The sequence below is a fragment of the Rhinolophus ferrumequinum genome, chromosome 19 (genome assembly GCF_004115265.2).
Source record: "Rhinolophus ferrumequinum isolate MPI-CBG mRhiFer1 chromosome 19, mRhiFer1_v1.p, whole genome shotgun sequence".
Lineage (NCBI taxonomy): Eukaryota > Metazoa > Chordata > Mammalia > Chiroptera > Rhinolophidae > Rhinolophus > Rhinolophus ferrumequinum.
The window spans coordinates 4,318,489-4,339,982 of NC_046302.1; the positions used below are offsets into that span (position 1 = coordinate 4,318,489).

A 21,494-nucleotide genomic window follows, 5' to 3' on the forward strand; every position below is an offset into this window, starting at 1 on the left:
ATCACTATTTTTGTTGATGAAATTGTGTACTTTAGACATGACTTTAATCATCTTTAATTGCTTCCTTCTTTTTAAGAAGAACAAGTTATCCCAGGCTAATAAACCATACTATAACATCATTAATAAAATCTGATATCTTATTTTAAAAACACCCATCCCATGAGTAGCGCCCAGATATACTGTCATAGGTATTTTGGTGTTGCATTGATAATGAGATCCCTTTTATTTTCCATTTCCCTGACTGACCACAAATTATTATTTTCCCCATTATTAATCTTACCAGTACAAACTAGCTTGTTAATTCTTCCCTTTTTCCACTTGAGCAAATCTCCACCTTTACCACATCCCAGGTCCAAAACACTGATATCACGTTTTTTTTTCTGTCGCAAGTTTTCTAAAAATTCCCCTAAAAGAGAGAAATAAATCACAGTAAATGATCTCCTCTCCATTTTTACTAAAGCATAAACTCTTGCCCCTAATAACCTACTAACTTCTGCCTGACATTTAATAGAAAATTATTATATTTTCATTTTTCTAATTCTTAACTTTTGGTAAATGTTTCAAAATATGACTAAGAGTTAATTAACTTAATCTTCCAGCATTAAAGATAAAAAAAAGCATATATCTGGTATCTTTGAAACTTAAGATAAGGTTTTAAAGGTTACTTTCAGAATCTGATTCAACATTAAATAGCAGATATTTTAAATTCTAATTAATACAAGACTCAACAATTGTTCATAAAAAAAAAACTATTCATAATTTTTGTAGTTTTCTCTTTCCAAAATGAAGTATTTAGCTAACTATACACTTAAGTTAATCAAAATAATTATGGGGAAAGAGTGCTTGATTTTCTCGAAAGATATCAGGCTTACCACTAAAAGAAATACAAGAACTAGTCAAAAAACTATGCATACCTCTTAATTTTGCTATCATCAGAATTCTTAAGTACTCTGAAGTAAAAATGGAATCTTTCATCCCAATGTACAAAATCACATGAATAGCCAACAAATAGTATCATAGATGCCCATATATCAATAGCCAAATGCTTCAAATATCAGTTAAAGGAATCTTAATATTCTTAGACAGCTGAAGTATTCAGCAATTCTAAAACTTGATACAATATGGCATCCAAGATTTTCTCTTCCTATCTTTATCACTGAGTTTAACTATTTCATTTGTGTACTATTTTGACTGCTAGCCTATTCTGTATAAATGCTTCTGTCTTTCACTGCCCACAGGATCTCAATTTCAATAGAAGTGCAAGTGTTCCATATTTAACTTTCTGTGATGACTCTTAAGAAAACAGCATAAAAAATAACTCTGAAAGAGTGAAAAACAACAATTATAAAATCTCTTTATTTCCATACAGTAAGACTAATGAGGCGGGTAATCATTATGAAACATTACTGAAAGATATCTTCATCATATTCAAGAACAGTACAACTATTTACTAAGCTATAGGCACCAAAAAGAAAGAGAAAATGAATGACAAAAAATGGGTGTTGAGAAGAGAGAGAAAAAAGCCAGAGAGGGAGTTTGGCATATACCACGTGGATTGCATCAGAATCAGAAAGACAGGTGCAGATGGCAGAGTACCCATTGAGAGAGTTGCTGGAACAGCTGAGGAAGGAAAATACCATAAATATTCTGAGATCCATTTTTGCTAAGTTTGACTTAAGTCTTTTAATGAATAAATACATAAATAAAAGATACATCATTTGAAAATATCCAATGATAAGCTATCTGCATTAGTGGATCTGCATAGGAAAAGAAAAGAAATTAGGACTAGGGTCCAAAGATTACCTTAAAAGCATAGGCCAAAAATGACATATTAAAAAAAAAAAAAAAGAAAGAAAGAAAAAAAAAAGCTGACACTCAGTTACCCTTCCGGACAACTGGCAGAATGAAATAAATCATATTTTTGTAATAAAACATGAATATTAAAAAATATAAAATATTAAAATGTGATTGGAAAAAAATGAGCCTAGTTCCCACTCCTAATACTACTCAGAATGTCTAATTTACCTTTAAAAATTAGTAAATTATCATCAAAACTAGTAAGAAGTGCCCATAATTGGCATTTTATTCTTTCTAGTGTAACCAAGAAAGTATTCTCACTTTTCCTGAGGCTGGCTTTAAAACACAAAAATAGAAACAAAAAATCTTACTGTGAAAAACTTCAAAATACACTGGCTTTTAAAAATTCTAAACTCTTATATAAGAGTCTAGTAAATGTACTAGATATACAAAGCAATAAATATATCCTGAATCATATTTCTTCCACTGACTTACACTTTAATTTCAAAGATGAGTTTCCATAGAAAAAATGCTGGCTCCAAAAAATTGAAAGTCTTCATCAATCCTCAACATAAAATTTATTTCTCCTCAGATACCATACAAGAAAGATAAGTTCAATGGACAACCAACACACAGGACCTTTACCAACTCATTAAAGGCCTGGAAATAAAAAATCATGATATTGTCAATTTTCTTGACTTAATGAAACCTGAATGTTTAATCCAACAATATGTCATTGTTCCAGAACTATTAGAGAGAAACAGAATAATTACTTAATAGCACTAGGTAACCTTAATTCTAAGTATGAAAGGAGCACACTAGTTAACTGTTCAACTTACTATCCATTAGACATTGAAAGCCTAGTTAACTGTTCCACTAACTATCCATTAGACATTCATTAATATCTTACGTAGTCAACCAAAAGTGAATATGAAAAGAATTTATTTTAAAGGCAGTTTTAGTTTTGGCTCCACTTCTATAAAGCCAAGGTTTGATAATTAAATGCAAAGGAATTAAAAATCTAGCATCTTGGTGTATGATTAACCATAGGGGGAGGGGAGAATGAGACATAAAATGAAATAAAAAATTCCAAACCATAAATAAAATAACAATCATACCAATGAGGACGCTTTTCATCCAATTATTAAAGTTTCTTAGGTAAAAAATACGACTTTGACTACGCTTCTCCAAACCAACTTCCTGAAGTTCATTGTAATGGGCAGCTACTGCTGAGCTATGTCCTTCTTCCAAGATCTGAAAATAAAAGAATGTAACAAAATTAAGAATCAGAACATGGCAAAAAAAAAAAAAAAGCCTCAAAGAACATATAACCTATAAAGGATAAAATACTACTGAAATTGGTAAACTTCATTAAGCAGTGGCATTAACCACAGAAACCCCACTAATTATAAAGAGATGTAAGACTTGTTTTCCCCTGTTCCCTAGGTTTAAAAACATCTCTAGGTTTAACATTTTCGTCTTGATCTTTCATTGGTACAATTTTGGTATCAATGTCTTAATAAAACACTCTTCCAGAGTTCTGATTTATTCAGTTCAATAAATGCCAGTCAGTAAGTAGATGGGATTCCTACAAGAAAATAAAATAGGCATGTTATACATATACATTACTATAAAATAGTTGTGGGCATTAAATGAGATACACACAAAGGCATAAGAACTCAATACTACGTTCAGTGTCAGTGATTTCTATTATTATTTGCTATTAATCTAATTCACCATTTTCAATTTGTGCTCCCTACTTAAGGACCTAAGCAGTCTGCAAAAATGCCATGGTAGGAAAAGGGCTTCAGATTTCTCTCATTTCCTTGTTCAACCAAAGTGATTCACCTTTTATCTATTTCACATATCAGGTTTAAGATTTTCACTTGAGAAAAGGGTTCTGCTGCTAGTGTAAGTTTGAAAACTACATTTATAATACAGGCTCCTCTCTGTTACAAGGATTTATACTCTACTAATGAGAAATGTCTGGCCAATCTGCCACTTTCCTCTTCAGGGTTGGTGGCAGAATTTTACTCATTCATTGAAGTTCTCTTTCCCTCCAAATCCAGATTCTGCTTCAGATGTCTTCACAATATGGTAGTCCCAGACCAAAATAACTTGCTAACCCTTGCTCTATAGTATCCCTGCTAAACATCACTCTTTGCATCCACTTAGTAGCTAAAACTGTATGTGACTATCCCAATAAGAAGTTGGAAACAAGATAGTTAAAGGAAGTGCATTAAGAAAGGACTGTAAAGCTGGGTATGATTTTGAAATTTATCATTTTAAGCGATAATGTCAACTACTTCAGATATAAAAAAGAGCCAAACAATAAAGGAAGAAAAAGGTAAATCATCTGGACCCCATACTCTTGTCTTTTTTAAAACACTAAGAAAATGCAAACTAATAAAAACTAGCTTTCAAGTTTCTAATAAAATAAGAGTTCTGAAATAACATAAAAATATCTCATTAGCAGAAGTTTCACCTAATAAAAACAACTAAAATATAAGCGATAAAAGCCTACTCTACCGTAACACAACATCCATTAAAAAAGAAAATTCTTAAGTTATTCAGATTATGTAAAAAAACCAGTATTATCTCACAGATGCTCCACATTTGACATATCCCATTACGAATAAAAGAGAAAACATTCAACATACTTTTTGCTTTTCAGGAGCATCCTCAAGTCCTATTTTTCTCCTTTCCTGAGTGCCATATCCAGTAGAAGCTTCATCTTTTGGAAAATCATCAGTTTCCATTCTTCTTTTCTTTGAAATGCCTTCATCATCACCAGAACCTTTTTCCTCTGAGACAGTTTCAGTATCAAGTTTTCTTTTCTTGGATGGAGTGTCTTCCCCACAACTAGAACTTTCCTTTACAAGACCATCTGCAAACTCCATTTTTCTCCTTTTTGGTGTGTCTACTTGCCCACAGGTAGGAACCGTTTCAGAAAGCCCAGTCCCAAGAGCGATTGTGTTTTTATTAATACTGAATGAAGATTGTTTCTGAGTCTATTGATGTGTTTATCTCTTCAAGGGAGATCTTTTTACATTCCTCTGTTTTTGGAGAATATTCCCTTTTGGATTAAACAGATGGTACAACTTCATGAACTAACACTGAAATGGCAAAAATTTGATTTTACTTATAAACCACTAATGCTGAGACTAAAACAATTTTAAACAAAAGCAAGCAATTTCATTTCAGTAATCAACTAGTAGTTTTAAAAAATCTCATTCTAGAGACCACCGAAAATAATGTTGACATATATTAAAATCAATTTCTGAATATGCTAATGTGGTAGTAGTACTAATTATAATCCCCAAACACTTCCACAATCTTATCCATAAAAGTCAATACTGACATTAAAACTGACAAATGAAGTGGGGGTATACAAGTTCCTTCTCTATTCTGATCCTTACTCTACTCTGTAGCCTTGGTTCCCAAATTGTGTGCTGGGCACTCTAACTCACATAGACACAGCAGGATATTGAAAAACTTTATAGGAATCACAGTGATATCTAACATCTGGAAGATTATCACAGATACAACTTCAAGTAGAGCACAGTTTCAACTGAGTATATTACATCACTTTCAATGACATCATAACTTTGTGAAGCTGAGATTTTTGTGGTACCGAAGAAAACAGGAAATGAAACTGGTGATGTTTCAAGGCTTGATTAGTTGTTCAGTACGTAACATTGTGTACAGATTCCATTAGTAAGGACTTGTGGTTTACTAAGAGTTAAACACCAATCTTTTTCTTTCAATTTGTGTGTTATTTTCTAAAATAAATAAGCACATAAATACTTAAATTCTTTGCACTAAACTACTTGTAAGTTATACTGTTAGGTATTTCTTTCGGCATAGAGATACTGAAAAAAAAATCAGAGATACTAGGGGCACCAATTACAGGAAATGTCTGGGAACTTACTGTTGACTTCCGAGAGCCCTATTTTGTAACAGGCATCAGAATTAGGTAGAAAGTGAAGAAAGTGGCAATGTCTTTGGACAAGAAGTTTCAAGACTCAGCCCGCAACTTAATGACCATTAAGTCTCTTTCAAATGCCCTTAGGCCTATGTGTAAAATGGGACGGAGAGGGAACTATTTATTCCACAGGAATTGTTACGGTAATCCATTTATTATCATTCAACAAATTTACTGAACCTCTACAACAGAGGGGCTCAATGAGGCACTGTGTGAATTTGTCTTCAAGGAATTTACAGCTTATTATATACCACTATTAAAACTTTAGGCTGTATTATTCAAAACAAATGGACGAGAACAGAAGTACAAAAATCAGTTAGATTCAGTAAATTCAGAACCTGAAAGTTATGAAGAGAGGGTAAATGTCTTTTGAGTAAAAAAATGGAATAAGAAATAAAGTTACTTAAGGAAATGGGTAAAAACAAGTCATTATAGACAGGGAAGGGTTTCAAGAGATATGAACTTTACCCAAGGTTTGAGGTAACAAAATACCAAAACATGCCAAAATAGAAGGAGCTGAATTAGAGGAGGAAAAGAAAAATCACCCCAAAAAGTATTTTGCAGAATGACTACTTAAAATGATTACCTAGTAAAACTGGCCTTCGAATTATCAAATCCCTGTCTTCTCCTGTCATTTATTTCCCAAAGGAACAGAAAGAGGTTTTAAATTGAAGTAGACCAATATGGTTTATCATCTTTAGCAGTAATTAATGCTGAAACTAGTACTGGGAATAGGTGTGAATTTTATTTATAAGTAACTGTTTCCACAGATGAGATGTCATAAAAACAATCAATTCGGGCAGAATAAACGACAGAGAATTCCAAACGATGGCTGGGTAAGCATGTTTGAAACCTAGCGTCAAAGAGGAATAATAAACTCCAAACACGAGAGCTCCCTTCAGAATCCTCGAGGAAGGAGCTTAGGGAAAAGAGTCAACTACATCGAGATGGATATGATAAAACAGGCATTTCGATCGGGCTTTCCAGTCACACCTCTGAGGCAAGCCACATCTCAGTCGTTTGTTTCTCAGAGAACAACCAAGTAGGGCGCCAGGGCCGCCAGGCTTAAGCTCAAGCAAGATAAGCTCTACGCCCCAACCCGCCAGTTAGACGGGGTCAACCCGGGGGCCCAAGAAGATGCGACAAGCGAGAAGGGAATTCTTCAGCCAAGTTCATCCTCTTCCGTCATTGACGCGGCCTAGCTCTTAACTAAACCTCCAGCCCAGGTTTCTAATCCTCAGCTCAAGACCCACAGACGCTTCGTCTGACTCCTCCTCCCTAGCCTGCCCGCTCAGCGCGGCCCTAGGGCGCAGCCTGATACAGCTCTTTAGTCTTCTCGAGACCCGGACTCGTTGGGTCTTGAGGATCAAGAACACCCGCCGACTGCAACAAATCCTTCCCATTTTGCTCCGCGCTGAGGGCAAAAAAAAACCCTCCTCGCGACAGGTACTGAAGGCACAGTTAATGCGAAGCGAGCGCATGTCAGTAGTCGGAGTGCCTCTTCCACCTCGACTGCAGTGGAGGACCTAAAGACAAAAGAAAGGCTGGATCTCCAGCCACCACACTCACCGACACAGGGACCCACGGTTCTGTTTGCGGAAGCGGCGAGCCGCGCCGCGCCACGCGTGTACTGTTACGCCATTTCCGGGGAGTGTGCTGATCACGTGACGCCGCCCTCGGCAGCGAGTGGAGCGTCGCACGACCTTCCCACCGGAACTACGAGTCCCGTCGTGCCGCGCAGCGGCGTGCTGAGGGACGCACAGAGCGTTCACGTGCAGTCTTGAGCACGTTGCTAGTGGGCGCGGCTGGCTGGACTCGGGGTGGTGGGAGGCGAGCGCCCACTGAGTCCCGCGGGTTCCAGCACTGTGGTCATCACTCGGCTAGGTCACTCTGCTGAGTGACACCGCCGTGGTATCTGAGGAGGTGTCGTCCGGCCTGTGCGTCGGCGGCCTCAACGTCCTAAGAGGTAACCTGGGCCCAAGACCTCTAAGGGACAGCGGGAGGGGTGGTGAGGGCACCTTCAACGCGGTGCACCTTGGGGAGCAGACCCGGGGCGCGAAACCGACTACTGCTCTGTGGCAGGGGTGCGCCTGCGGGGGGGGCGGGGGTCATTCACACTCGCCCCACCACCCTTTGCTGCCGAAAGAGGTCACCCCGCCCTTTTTGGTTGGGCCAGTGTCCTGGCAAATCCTGCTTTCTGCTGTAACCTTTCACCCTCTGCTCTTCCCTTCCACGGAAGTCTGATGAGGAGGTGCCTGGGTGCCTCTGCTTTCGGAGTTGTTTTAAGAATGAGCAACAAGGTACCTTCTCTTTAGGGGCTGGCAGGTCATTCCTTATAGCCGTATTTGGGAAGCCGTGCCATACCTTCCTCTAAGGAGGTCTTTTTTAGCTGTCAGATTCTGGAGAAAGGGGCAGCCCATACCTATGCTTGAGAAATGCCTCAAGGTGTAGAATTCTGTGTTGGTTTGACTTCGGTATGGGATGGTTGGGGGAGACAACATTTTCTTTGTCCATCTCCCTCTCCTCTCCCCCGCTCCCCCCGATTTCCACTGGAGAGTCGAAGGCACCTACTGTATTGAAACTGGAAAGCTCCATAGTTCAGTGCTTTCATCCTGAGATTAGGATAAAAACCGTACCTGTGGACTAAGATAATTGATGTGTGTACATATTAACGTTATGTTGTGCCTTAGCACTTTCCCACCTTAAGGGTGTAAAAACGTGATCAGATACACAATCCATCCTGCATTATTCTTTACCAAAATTGATCCCTTTAAAAGCAACTTTGAAAATGTTTTACTAGCCTGCCTACTTGTCAGTAGGCATAGTTATATTAATGAGTAGACTTCGCTTTGGGGAAGGCAATATTTGCAGCACGTTTACAATCCAGTTACTTCTAAAATGTGGGCATTAACCATTTTGACTTTGTTGACCCCTTATAAACTTTGGACCAAGAATGAATCCTATTTTTAACAAATGAGGATGAGCTATCAATTTCAGATGACTGCTTGTATTTTTATTATGTGCAGTGAGCCTAGGTTAAGAACTTCAGTTCATGAATATTGACAACTGCAAACGTACTATTGACAATTGCAAACGTACGAAATTGAATGTACTATTTAGGCACCCAGGCATTAGAACTAGGCAATTACATAGCCCATATTTGCTGGTTCTGATGACAAAGTTCTAGAGATAATTGCAGTTGTAATTTCAGGAAAAATTAGTAATTTTGACTTTTCAAGAAATTTTCTCATTAGATTAAAAGCTTCCTAACTGTGTTTATACAAACTCCACCATGAGTTGATGTTGTGCATAAGATATATAGAGCTCACATTTTGTAGTTTTTATAAAACTTAACTGGAAATCATGTAAATTCAGTTGTGAATAGAACTCTTGCAGATAGTAATAATAGAGGGTAAATGGACCAGATAAAAATGTTTTGAAAGTTACCGTTGGTGTTATTTTCCCCATTATTGCATGGTTTTCTGGAAATTGAATTAAAATTGTAATAGCTAATGTTTTAGTACCTTCTATATGCCTGAAGAAGTGCTTTACACATTTGACTCATTTAATTTTTACATAATCCAGTGGGGTAGTATGATTATTTTTGTTTTATACATGAAGATTAAATAACTTGGCCAAGGTCGTGCAGCTTGGAATTAGTGGAACTAGGATGTGGACTCAGACAGACTAGCTCCAGAGACCAGACTCTATGCTAGTATTGAAATAGTGCCTACTAGTAGGCCAAACTCAGAACTGGAAGTTGACTGACATATAGTAGATTTTCAGAAAATGTTTTGATACTTCTTATGCTTGGGTTGTTATGTTCAGAGAGAAAATAGCTGGACAAAGATGTTATCTTGCTAGAATGTGAGATACATCTGGACAGGATCATCATTTTGTTCAGGGATTTAACCCAGGTGTCTTCAGCAGTGCCTGGCATATAGTGGATGTTTATTGAATGAATGAATTGCCAAGAAAAGTTTTTAAAAATCTTTTTAATAAGGACAGACAGGAATTATTTCAACCCATTTATAAGATTTCTTTATGTGCCGTTTTGATTATTTGGCCCATTATTCACCTGCTCACCCTGTCTGGTTTGGATTTCTCCTGGTTTGGATTATACTTCGTCAGTGAGAGAAAATAAAATAGTAATTTGTAAGGTGTTTTTGGTCAGAGTCTAGTCAAGCAACAGATTCAGTAGATACCATCCCTCTTTTTAAAGTCATTAATTTTCAAAGTGAGATCACTCTGACTTGTAATTTTAAAGTGTGATTTCTGTTGTAGAGTTGAAAATCACATTTTTGAAACATAAACACTGTGTTAAAAATGTAGATATAATGTTACAGCTTCCTAAGAATGATGTTCTTGGAGGTAGGAAAGAGGTGGTTTATGGAAAGTTTGTTTCTCCAATAAGTGGTTCTTTTTTTTTTTTTTAAGTACACCAGTGAACATTTATTTAGAAGGAAAAACAGAAATTGCAAAAAAATTTAAAGTTGACAAATACCTAATTTAAATTTCCAAATGTGTATTCTTAGAATATAGAAATAAAATGCATATTTTTGATTGACTTTGTTTTTTTTAACATTTTTTTATTAGTTTCAAGTGCACAAAACAATGTAATAGTTAGACATTTATCATTTATATCCCTCACACAGTGATAACTCCCCTTTCCCCATTCTCTACCCCTCTGACATCGCACACAGCCATTACATTTTCACTGTTTCTATTCCTAATGCTGTACTCCGTTTTTTGTAGCTATATACACACACGTATAAAATTATAGTTGACATTCATTATTGTTCAGCTTCAGCTTCAGGTGTACAGTGCAGTGATCAGGCCTGATCCAATAAGTCTTGGAGGAAGGATTGTCCCTCTTGTCCCCTCCCAAAGTGCCCTCACTAAAAATTTACTGCCTTTTTGGAGTACATAAGATATTCTTGTTTAAAAGGTCTTTTCTATGGTTGAAAATAAGATTTGGTTGAGAAATCTCTAAGTTTAGTAGTACGTATGTATGTCTATTTGTTTTATGTTAATCTGACTAGGCTGCAGTACCTAGTTATTTAGTCAAATGCTAATCTAGGTATTACTGTAATGGTATTTTGAAGATGTGGTTAACACATCTACAATCAAATGACTTTAAGTAAAGGAGATTGCCCTCAATAATGTGGGTGGACCTAATCCACTCAAGTGAAGGCCTAAATTTCAAACTGAAGTGTCTCAAGAAGAAACAATTCTTCCTCCAGACTAGTATTTATTTCTGCCTGTGTTTCCCTGCCTGCAGATCTGCCCTACGCATTTCAGAGTTGCTAGCCCCACAAATGCATGAGCCAATTCCTTAAGATAAATTTATATCTATCTGTTTAGATAAATAATCTAATAGATTTCTAATAGATAGAAATATATGTTTATCTAAAGAGAGATTGATAGGTATAGATATAGATATTTTTCTATTGGTTCTGTATATCTGGAGAACCCTATCTGATTCAGATTTTGATACTGAGAGTGGTTTTAAAGGAACGTAATTTTAAGGATGAGTTTCCTGAATTACTTATGTTACTCCTGGAATTGGTTCCTGAATCTGATTAGATTTAAGGGCACTAATGATTATTTCCAGAGGGCACTGATAGTCCAGGGTGTGATGTGACAATAGAGACAGGGTCTTTTATAAGTATTTGAGTAGGAGTATCTAATGGTGATATTTTGTGTATCATCATGTATTTGATGACTTAAAACATTTTTATCAAATTAACAAGTATAATGAGATTGGTTGCTCCTAACTGTGTTGGAAAAAGTGGGGAAAGAATAGGTTAAGCTTAGATCTTTAAATTCCCAGCTCAAGCTCTACATAATTGACCTGATAATTTCTGTATCTTCTCTAAAGAAACTCTTCTCTCTTGTAACCGCAGAGCTGAGATTGCTGAAACCAAACCCAGTTTCATCCTTCAAGGTGACTGAAAATGCAAAATGAATTCCCAGTCTAATAGGGTGTCTGCTGTTAAAATGAGGGCATGAATTGAGAAGGAATGAGATCCTTAAATTTGGAATGGTGTACTGAACCCCTAAATTTTGATCAGTCTTCTTTGCCAATAGAAACAGTTTTTTCACTCCTGTTTGAGGAATTTAACCCTACTTTGCCTGAAGAACCTGTAATGGCCTTTCCAGAAGTAATTGCTTTGCAAAACATTGCTGCTTCTCCTCAGGAACTATGCGTACCACTCACTCACCCTTGCTCCTAGACCTATAACTAGACTCAAGTTCCAGCAGGGCCTCAAGGGTCAGCTACAAAGTGTGACCCATGAGGAAATGTGCTTAAAAACTGCGTGATTTTTTCCGATTTACATAGATACAAATCTGGGGAATATAGTGGGAATGAATATTAAGGGTGTGGAATAATGGTGGAAGGAAAATAAAGTTGGATCAGGCCAAATTTATTGATATAGGACCACTAAGCAGAGATTCTGGATTCACTGTTATAGCTTGAGGAGTTAGAAAGGGCTCTAACAGTTTGGTCATTTGGCTGAAGCATGGACCAAAAGGTGACCTAGCTAAATGAAGTTAAAATGCCATACCTGCCTTGGTATACCGTAGAGGAAAGGATCCAAAGGCTTATCAGGGAGAGTGGAATGGTGAAGTGGATTTATCATTAAGGCCTGCTCACCCACCTTGGGAGGGTCCAGAGGAGATATCTTTCACCATGGCTCTGAGAAGTAAATATGTGAGGGGAGCCCCAGCATCCCGGAAGAGCTCTATGATTGCTCTTCTCTGTAAGTCAGAAACTACAGTGGGAACTACTGCTATTGAACTGCGGATGCTTAAAATCCTTTTAAGGATAATTGGAAATCGGGTCGATATTACAGAGGGACCTATTTTTTAAATTTATTTTTTGAACATTATAAATACTTTTTTTCCAATTACCGTTGGTATTCAATATTATTTTATATTAGTTTCAGGTGTATAGTATAGTAGTTAGACATTTATGTAAATTACTGTGATCCCCTCGATTAGTACCCACCTGGCACTCTATATACTTATTCCTGTATTATTGACTATATTCCCTATGCTGTACTTTGCATCCTGTAACTATTTTGTAACTACCAGTTTGTACTTCTTAATCCCTTCACCTATTCACCCACCCCCCATCCCCAACCCCATCTGGCAACCATCAGTTTGTTTTCTGTATCTATGAATCTGTTTCTGATTTGTTTGTTCATTGATTTTGTTCTTTAAATTCCACACAAGTGACATATGGTATTTGTTTTTCTCTGTCTGACTTATTTCACGTAGCATAATATCCTTTAGATCCATCCATGTTGCAAGTGAACAGTTTTCATTCTTTTTATGGCTGAGTAATATTCCATTGTGTATATTTACCACATCTTCTTTATCCAGTCATCTATTGATGGGCACTTAGGCTACTTCCATATCTTGGCTGTTGTAAATAACACTGCAGTGAACATAGGAGTACATATATCTTTTTGAATTAGTGTTTTGGATTTCTTTGCATAAATACCCAGAAATGGAATGGCTGTGTCATAAGACAGTCCTATTTTTTTCATTTTTTGAGGAACCTCCGTACTGTTTTCCACAGTGGCTGCACCAACAGTGCATGAGGGTTCCCTTTCTCCTCATCCTTGCCAGCACTTGTTGTTTATCGATTTATTGATGATAACCATTCTGACAGGAGTGAGGTGATATCTCATTGTGGTTTTTATTTGCATTTCTCTGATGATTAGTGACATTGAGCATCTTTTCATAAGTCTGTTGGCCATGTGTATGTCCTCTTTGGAGAAATGTCTATTTAGATCCTCTGCCTATTTTTTAATTGAATCGTTTTGGTGTTGATACGAATGAGTTTCATATATATTTTGGATATTAATCCCTTATTGGATGTATCATTGGCGAATATCTTTTCCCATATCTTCTTCGTATGTGCCAGCCAGTCTTCATTTTGTTGATAGTGTCCTTTGCTGTGCATAAGTTTTTCAATTCCATATTTATTTTTTCTTTTGTTTCCCTTGCCTGAGGAGATGTCAAAAAAATATTACTAAGAGCAATATCAGAGAGTTTACTGCCTATATTTTCTTCTAGGAGTTTTATGGTTTTGAGTCTTACATTTAAGTCTTTAATCCATTGTGAGTTTATTCTTGCATATGGTGTAAGAAGGTGATCCAGTTTCATTTTTTTGCGTGTATCTGTTCAGTTTTCCCAGCACCATTTATTGAAAAGACTGTCTTTAACCCATTGTATGTCTTACCCCATTGTATATTCTTTGTCATAGATAATTGACCTTATAGGTATGGGTTTATTTCTGGGCTCTCTATTCTGTTCCTTTGATCTATTTGTCTGTTTTTATGCCAGTACCATGCTGTTCTGATTACTATAGACTTGTAGTATAGTTTGATATCAGGTAGTGTGACACCTCCAACGTTGTTCTTCTTTCTCAAGATTGCTGTGGCTACTCGAGGTCTTTTGTGGTTCCATATAAATTTTAGGATTATCTGTTTTAGTTCTGTGGAAAATGGCATAGGTATCTTGATAAGGATTGCATTTGAATCTATGGATTGCTTTGGGTAGTATGGACATTTTAATGATGGTAATTCTTCCTGTTCGTGAGCATGGTATATGCTTCCATTTATTTGTATCTTCTTCAATTTCTTTCTTTAACCTATTTTCTCAATGGCATATCCGTATGCTAAAGGAAAGAAGCCAAAGGAAAAGGCGATTGAAATGCAGGAAAGATAATAGCAGTAAAGAAATACAAGGAAAATGTGGTTGAGCAGAGTCTTAGAAAAGACAGAAAGAGTTTAGCTCTAGAACACAAGTGGAGGACTGGCCTTTGAATGGAGGGACAGTTCATTTTCTGAGGAAGGAGTTAATGGATTCTGGGATGGGTGTAGATGCAGGTAACTCTGGGGGGGGCTGAAGTTGAGAAAATTCACCCCTCATAACTTTGGTTTATTTTTAAAGGGAAGAGAGGATTCACTTCATCTAATTATTCAACAAATATTTATTGAGTGCTTCCTGTGTGCCAGCCAGCCTTTCTTCTAAGGCACCTGGGATGCAGCAGTGAACAAATTCAGAAAAAAAACAAAACAAAAAACTCTGTCCTTGTGGGCCAAAGTAAGTGTAATAAATAAGTAAATTATATAGGATATTAGAAGGTAAGTATTATGAAAAAAGAAGCAAATAGAGCAAGATTAGGAAGATAGGGATGTCAGGGCTGGAAGGGATGGGATGATTGGGAAGCAGTGTTGCAATTTTAAATAGGATGGTCAAGGTAGGCCTCGTGGAGCAGGTGCCGTTTGAACAAAGACTTGTAGGAAGCAAATGAATTAGCCATGCTAAATTGTAAAGAGTATTCCAAGCAGAGAAAATAGCTAGTGCAACATTTTTAAAGCAGAAGCCTTTTTAGCATATTTGAGGAGCTACAATGGGGCTACTGTGGCTAGAGCAGAGTGAGCAAAGAGAAGACAGAGTAGGTGATGCATTCAGAGAGGGAAAGGGAGGAGTTTATGTAAGGCTGTGTGGGCAATTGTAAGGACTCATTATGCTCTCACTTTAGGAGAAATTGGAGAGTTTAAACAGATGAGAGACATGATCTGATGTATATTTTATTATCAGCTGAAAGTAAAGTATAAGAGGCTTGAGGAGATTGGGAAAGGTGTGGAATGGGAGAAACTGATCAGGAACTATCCTGGGTTGTTACACAGCATTCAAAGCCTTGCTAAGATAGGCTGATGTATCATCAGTGTATGCTGGTACTAACTTACTTGTGTGATTTTTGGTAGTGCTCAGCTATGGAGATGTTGTGGGGAAAGCAAATGGTTGGACTGGCTCAAGATTAGATTTAATGGGCTGGTATTGCAGAAAGACAAAGCAGTAATTCAAATTATGTACTGAATCTAGGCTGGATAACCACTTCAGAGTGAAACCAGGAGGAGCTGTTAGATTTGAAGGAAAAAGAGAGAGGTAGTGCGGCAGGGTCCTGGAACTAGAGTCTCAAGAGAGAGAGTAAGGGAGTGGAGGCTGGAAGTAGGAGAGGGTGCAGAGAATGAGGTAGTGTATTTTAGGGATTTCAGTTGTGGAGCAGTATCCAGTGATTTCAAGGTCAAGGGTATGACCAGTGTAGTGAATTGCTAAAGAAGCTGGGATTTTTATGAGTCATCCAAATGGAATAATGACAAAAGTTTAGATGAAGGAAGAATATCACCTTGATTTGAGCAGGTCAGTAGATGAGAAGAAGGAGGGAGACAGGAAGGGAGAGGAGGAGAAGGAGAAAAACTAGAACTAACCATTGATACAGCATACTAAGTGCTAGATACTTGACATACTTTATCTCATTTAATCATCATAAATACCATATTATTATAAAAGTATAATTAATTAACCCCATTTTAGGAATGAGGGAAAAGGCTAAGTAAAGTAATGCCAGAAGATATCGGAACGCAGATCTTTCTGATAGCAAAGCCTGTATTCTTCCCATTGCAGTGGAATAATATAATACCTGCCAGAGCCAAAAAGGAAGGGGGTGGAAGTGGAACCATGTGGATTCTGGATCAGTGTTACCATTACAGATCACCATGGCTTACCTTATAGAACTCTGAAAAGGGATAGAAATATAAACATTCTGTGTAAATTAATATATTTATGTAGTAATTTTGGAAAAATTGTTGATTTTCTTTACAAGTGATACATTTCACATTTAAGCTTGCTCTGGAAATCATTGGATTATTTATGAAATTCCTTAGGAACTCACTAGGGGGCAGAATTTAACCTTTTCTGAAGATTAAGAATTTAACAATGTCTCCATCATTACCACAGCTTGTTTATGTGCCTCAGTTCTGGCATTACAAAGCTCAAAAGCATAATAGCTTGAAGGAGATTATATAATTATATAATAGAGAATAAATTGAATCCACCAAATGCATTAGGGAACAATAAAGTAACAGCCCAGAAAGTACTACAAATAAACTTACATAATGTTGTTTTTCCTAAACAGCAAACTAAATTTGATTTGAAATAGTAGTCAAGGTGTGAAGAGATTGAAATGAATAAATTAGAATATTAATCTATTGAAAAAAGAAAAATTGAATTTCCTTCTGTTTAGTGATAATTAAAATTTGTATAAAGGCAATTTTTTTCTTCACGTAACCCTTTTATTATGCTTCAACCTGATGACTTGTACATTTATCACTTTGCTTTTATCACTTGTACTTCAGGTTAAGGCTATACTAAATACCAGTTGTATTTGGCAAGGCCCAGTGTGCTTTATAGGAATATTAGTAGTAGACTTGATATATTTTAGAGAGTTTAGGTTTATAGAAACATGAAGCAGAGCGATTACAGTACATAGAATCCCCATGTTATTTCCCCCCTACACACAGAGTTTCCCCTGTGTAGCATTAATAGCATCTTGTATTAATGTGGTACATTTGCTAGAATTGATGAACCAATATTGATACATTAAAGTCTGTAGTTTACATTAGAGTTCACTCTTTGTGTCTTACAGTTTTATGGGTTTTGACAAATGTATATTGATGTTTATCCACCATTACAGTATCATACAGAATAGTTTCACCACCCTAAAAATGCCCTGCTCTCCACCTATTCATCCTTAACCCCCCCATCCGCCCACATCCTGCAGCCCCTGGAAGCCACTGATATTTTTACTGTCTCTATATTTTTGCCTTTTCCGGAATGTCATAGTTGGAATCACACAGTATGTAGCCTTTTCAGACCGATTTCTTTCACTTAGCACCATACATTTAAGATTCCTCCACATCTTTTCATGGCTTGATAGCTCATTTCTTTTTATTAGTAAATACTGTTTATTGTATGGAGGTACCTCAGTTTGCTTATCCATTCACCTATTCATAGATACTTCATGGTTCCTTTACTTTGGGGCAATTATGAATAACGCTGCTATAAACATTTGTGTGCAGATTTTAATGTAGACATAATTTTTCAACGCATTTGGCGAGGTACCTAGGAGTGCTTTTGATGGGTAGTATGGTAAGCCTATGTTTAGCTTTGTAAAAAACCACCAGACTGTCTTCCAAAGTGGCTCTACCACTTTACATTCCCACTAGCAATGAATGAGAGTTCCTGTTGCTCTACATCCTTCCAGCATTTGGTGTGGCCAGTGTTTTGGATATTAGTTAATATGTGTGTGGTGGTATGGCAGTTCCTTGTTTTAATTTGCAACTCCCTAGTGACATGTGATGTTGATATCATTTTTTAATTGAAATATAACATATGATGTTATATTTGTTATACAAGATAACAATTTAATATTTGTATGTATTTCAAAATGTTTAACACAATAAGTCATGTTAACATCCATCACCACATATAGTAATACTTTTTTTCTTATGATAACATTTAAGATTTACTCTTCTTAGCAACTTTCAAATATACAATACAGTATTATTAATTATAGTCACCATCGTGTACATTACACTCCACCATGACTTACTTATTTTATGTAATAACTGGAAGTTTGTGCCGTTCACACCCATTTCATCCCCCAACCCTCCTCTGTCAACCACCAGTCTGGTCTCTGTACCTATGAGTTATGAGGTGTTTTTGTTTTTGTTTTAAGATACCACATAAGTCAGATCACACAGTGTTTGTCTTTTTCTGATTTATTTTACTTAGCATAATGCCCTCATGGTTCATCCATGTTGTTGCAGATGGGAAGATTTTCTTTTTATGGCTGAATAATGTGAATAATACACACACACACACACACACACACCATATATATTAAATTTTTTGAGGAACCGCTATAACTATTTTCCATAGCGACTGCACCAATTTACATTCCCACCAACAGTGCACTAAGGGTTGCCTTTTCTCCACATCCTCCCCAACACTTGTTATTTCTTGTCTTTGATAATAGCCATTCCAACAGGTGTGAGGTGATTTGAGCATTTTTTTCCGATGCTTATTTGCCACCCATATATCTTCTTCAGTCTGTTCAGTTCTTTAGCCCATTTTCTGGTTAGGTTGCTTTCTTACTGAATTTAAGAGTTCTCTGTATATTTTAGATACAAGTTTTTAAAAATCTAATATGTGTTTTGCAAATATTTTCTCCCAGTGTGTGGCTTGTCTTTTCATTCTTAACGTTGTCTTTCAATGAGGAGAAGTTTCTAACTTTAATGAAGTCCAACTTACCATTTTTTTCTTTTATGTATGGTGATTTGGATGATCTATGTGAAAAGTCATTGCCAAACCCAAGGTCGCTTAGATTTTCTTCCATGTTTTTTTTTTTAGAAATTGTAGGGTTCTACATTTTATATTTAGGTCTGTGGTCCATTTTGAGTAGTTTTGTGAAAGATATAAGATCTGTGTCTAGGTTTATTTTATTTATTTTTTTACGTTTATCACTTTTTTTTTCCTATTTTTTAAATTAGTTTCAGGTACACAGGACAAAGTAATATTTAGACGTTTATCATTTATATCCCTCACACTGTGTGAACCCCCCTCCACCCATCCACTATCCCTCTGACATTACACAGAGAGCCATTACGTTTCCACTGTCTCTATTCCTAATGCTGTTCTCAGCTTCTTGTAAGTATATATATATATATATATATATATATAAAATTATAGTTGGCATTCATTATTGTTCAGCTTCAGGTGTACAGTGCACTGATCAGCCATCTACATCATCCCTGATGTGGTCTCCCACATGGGACAAATGTCCATCAGATACTCTACAAAATCTTTACAACATTATTGATTACATTCCCCAAATTCATTTTCAAAACCCCGTGGCCATCTTGTGGTTACCAACTGTTTTCTACACCCCTCACCTTCCCCCTTATCCCCATCCCCCGCCCATCTAGCAACCCTCAGTTTTTCCTCTATGTCTCCAAAACTGTTTGTGATTAGTTCATTCGCTTATTCTTTTCTTTACATTCCACATATAAGTGAGATCATGTGGTATTTGTCTTTCTCTGTCTGACTTATTTCACTTAACATAATGTTCTCTAGGTCCATCCATGTTGTTGCAAATGGTAAGATTTCTTTCTTCTTTATGGCTGCGTAGTACTCCATTGTATAAATGTACCACGGTGTCTTAATCCAGTCATCTACCGATGGGCATTTCAGTTGTTTCCATGTCTTGGCTATTGTGTATAGTGCTGCAATAAACATAGGGTGCATAAAGATTTTTGAATTAGAGTTTTGGATTACTCCGGATAGATACCTAGGAGTGGAATTGCTGAATCATAAGGTAGTTCCATTTTCAGATTTTTGAAATACCTCCATACTGTTTTCCATAGCGGCTGCACCAATCTGCAATCCCACCAACAGTGCACAAGCATTCCCTTTTCTCCACATCCTCGCCAGCACTTGTTTGTTGATTTATTGATGATAGCCATTCTGACTGGAGTGAGGTGGTATCTCATTGTGGTTTTTATTTGCATTTTTCTGATAGTTAGTGAGGTTGAGCATTTTTTCATATGTCTGTTTGCCATCTGTATTGTCCTTTTCAGAAAAATGTCTCTTCATGTCCTCTGCCCATTTTTTAATTGGGTTGTTTGTTTTTTTGGAGTTGAGTTGAGTCAGTTTTTTTAATAAATTTCTGATATTAACCCCTTATCAGATATATCATTGGCAAATATCTTTTCCCATTCAGTAGGATCCCTTTTTGTTTTATTGATGGTTTCCTTTGCTGTGAGAAAAATTTTAGTTTGATGTAATCCCACATGTTTGTTTTTTCTCTTACTTTCCTCACGCGAGGGGATATATCAGTAAAAATCTTACTCTGGGTAATGTCTGTGAAGTTTCTTCCTATATTTTCTTCTAGGAATTTTATGGTTTCAGATCTTACATTTAAGTCTTTAAGCCATTTTAAATTTACTTTTGTATATGGTGTAAGGAGGTGGTCCAGCTTGATTTTTTTGTCCAGGTTTCCCAGCACTATTTATTGAATAGACTGTCTTTACCCCACCGTACATTCTTGCTTCCATTGTCGTAGATTAAATGGCCATATAGGCATGGATTTATTTCTGGAATCTCTATTCTGTTCCATTGATCTATGTGTCTGTTTTTATGCCAGTACCATGCTATTTTGATTACTGTAGGCTTGTAGTGTAATTTGATGTCACGGATCATTATACCTCCCTCTTTGTTCTTATTTCTCAAGATTGCTGAGGCTATCCAGGGTCTTTTATGGTCCCATATAAATTTTAGGATTATATGTTCTATCTCTGTGGAAAACATCGTTGGTAGTTTGATAGGGATTGCATTGAATATGTATTTTGCCTTAGGCAGTATGGACATTTTACCTATATTAATTTTTTGTATCCATGAGCATGGTATGTGTTTTCATCTATTTATATCTTCTTTCATTTCTTTCTTCAGTGTCTTATAATTTTCTGAGTACAGATCTTTTATTTCTTTGGTTAAATTTATTCCCAGGTATTTTATAGTCTTTGAAGCAATTGTAAATGGGATTGTTTTTTTTAATTTCTCCTTCTGATATTTTATTATTGGTGTATACAAATGCAACTGATTTCTGAATATTAATTTTGTATCCTGCTACTTTACTAAATTCATCTATCAGCTCTAATAGTATCTTGGTGGAGTCTTTAGGGTTCTCTATATGTAGTATCATGTCATGTGCATATAATGACAATTTTACTTCCTCCTTACCGATTTGGATGCCCTTTATTTCTTTTTCTTGTCTGATTGCTGTGGCTAG

The 21,494-nt window shown here is 36.5% G+C and overlaps 2 protein-coding genes across 3 annotated transcripts in view; one reads left to right on the forward strand and one right to left on the reverse strand.

The window, feature by feature from the left end:
* The window catches only part of RNMT (RNA guanine-7 methyltransferase), a 28,941-nt gene extending 21,485 nt beyond the window's left edge, over positions 1-7,456 (reverse strand). Inside the window, exons 1-4 of one of the 2 annotated variants that reach the window (XM_033087416.1) lie at positions 7,352-7,430; positions 4,458-4,873; positions 2,916-3,051; positions 281-406 (exon numbers count right to left, since the gene is read on the reverse strand). In XM_033087416.1, the coding sequence (XP_032943307.1) occupies positions 281-406; positions 2,916-3,051; positions 4,458-4,697 (502 nt within the window). In that variant the 5' untranslated portion in view covers positions 4,698-4,873; positions 7,352-7,430. Of the gene's footprint in view, positions 1-280; positions 407-2,915; positions 3,052-4,457; positions 4,914-7,351 lie in introns of both variants that reach the window. The other variant, XM_033087415.1, reaches the window with a different exon arrangement.
* A 57-nt stretch (positions 7,457-7,513) lies between these two features.
* Positions 7,514-21,494, forward strand: part of FAM210A (family with sequence similarity 210 member A) — a 41,115-nt gene continuing 27,134 nt past the window's right edge. Inside the window, exon 1 of the mRNA XM_033087878.1 lies at positions 7,514-7,748. The gene's annotated coding sequence lies outside the window, so the exon portion shown is untranslated. The remainder of the gene's footprint in view (positions 7,749-21,494) is intronic.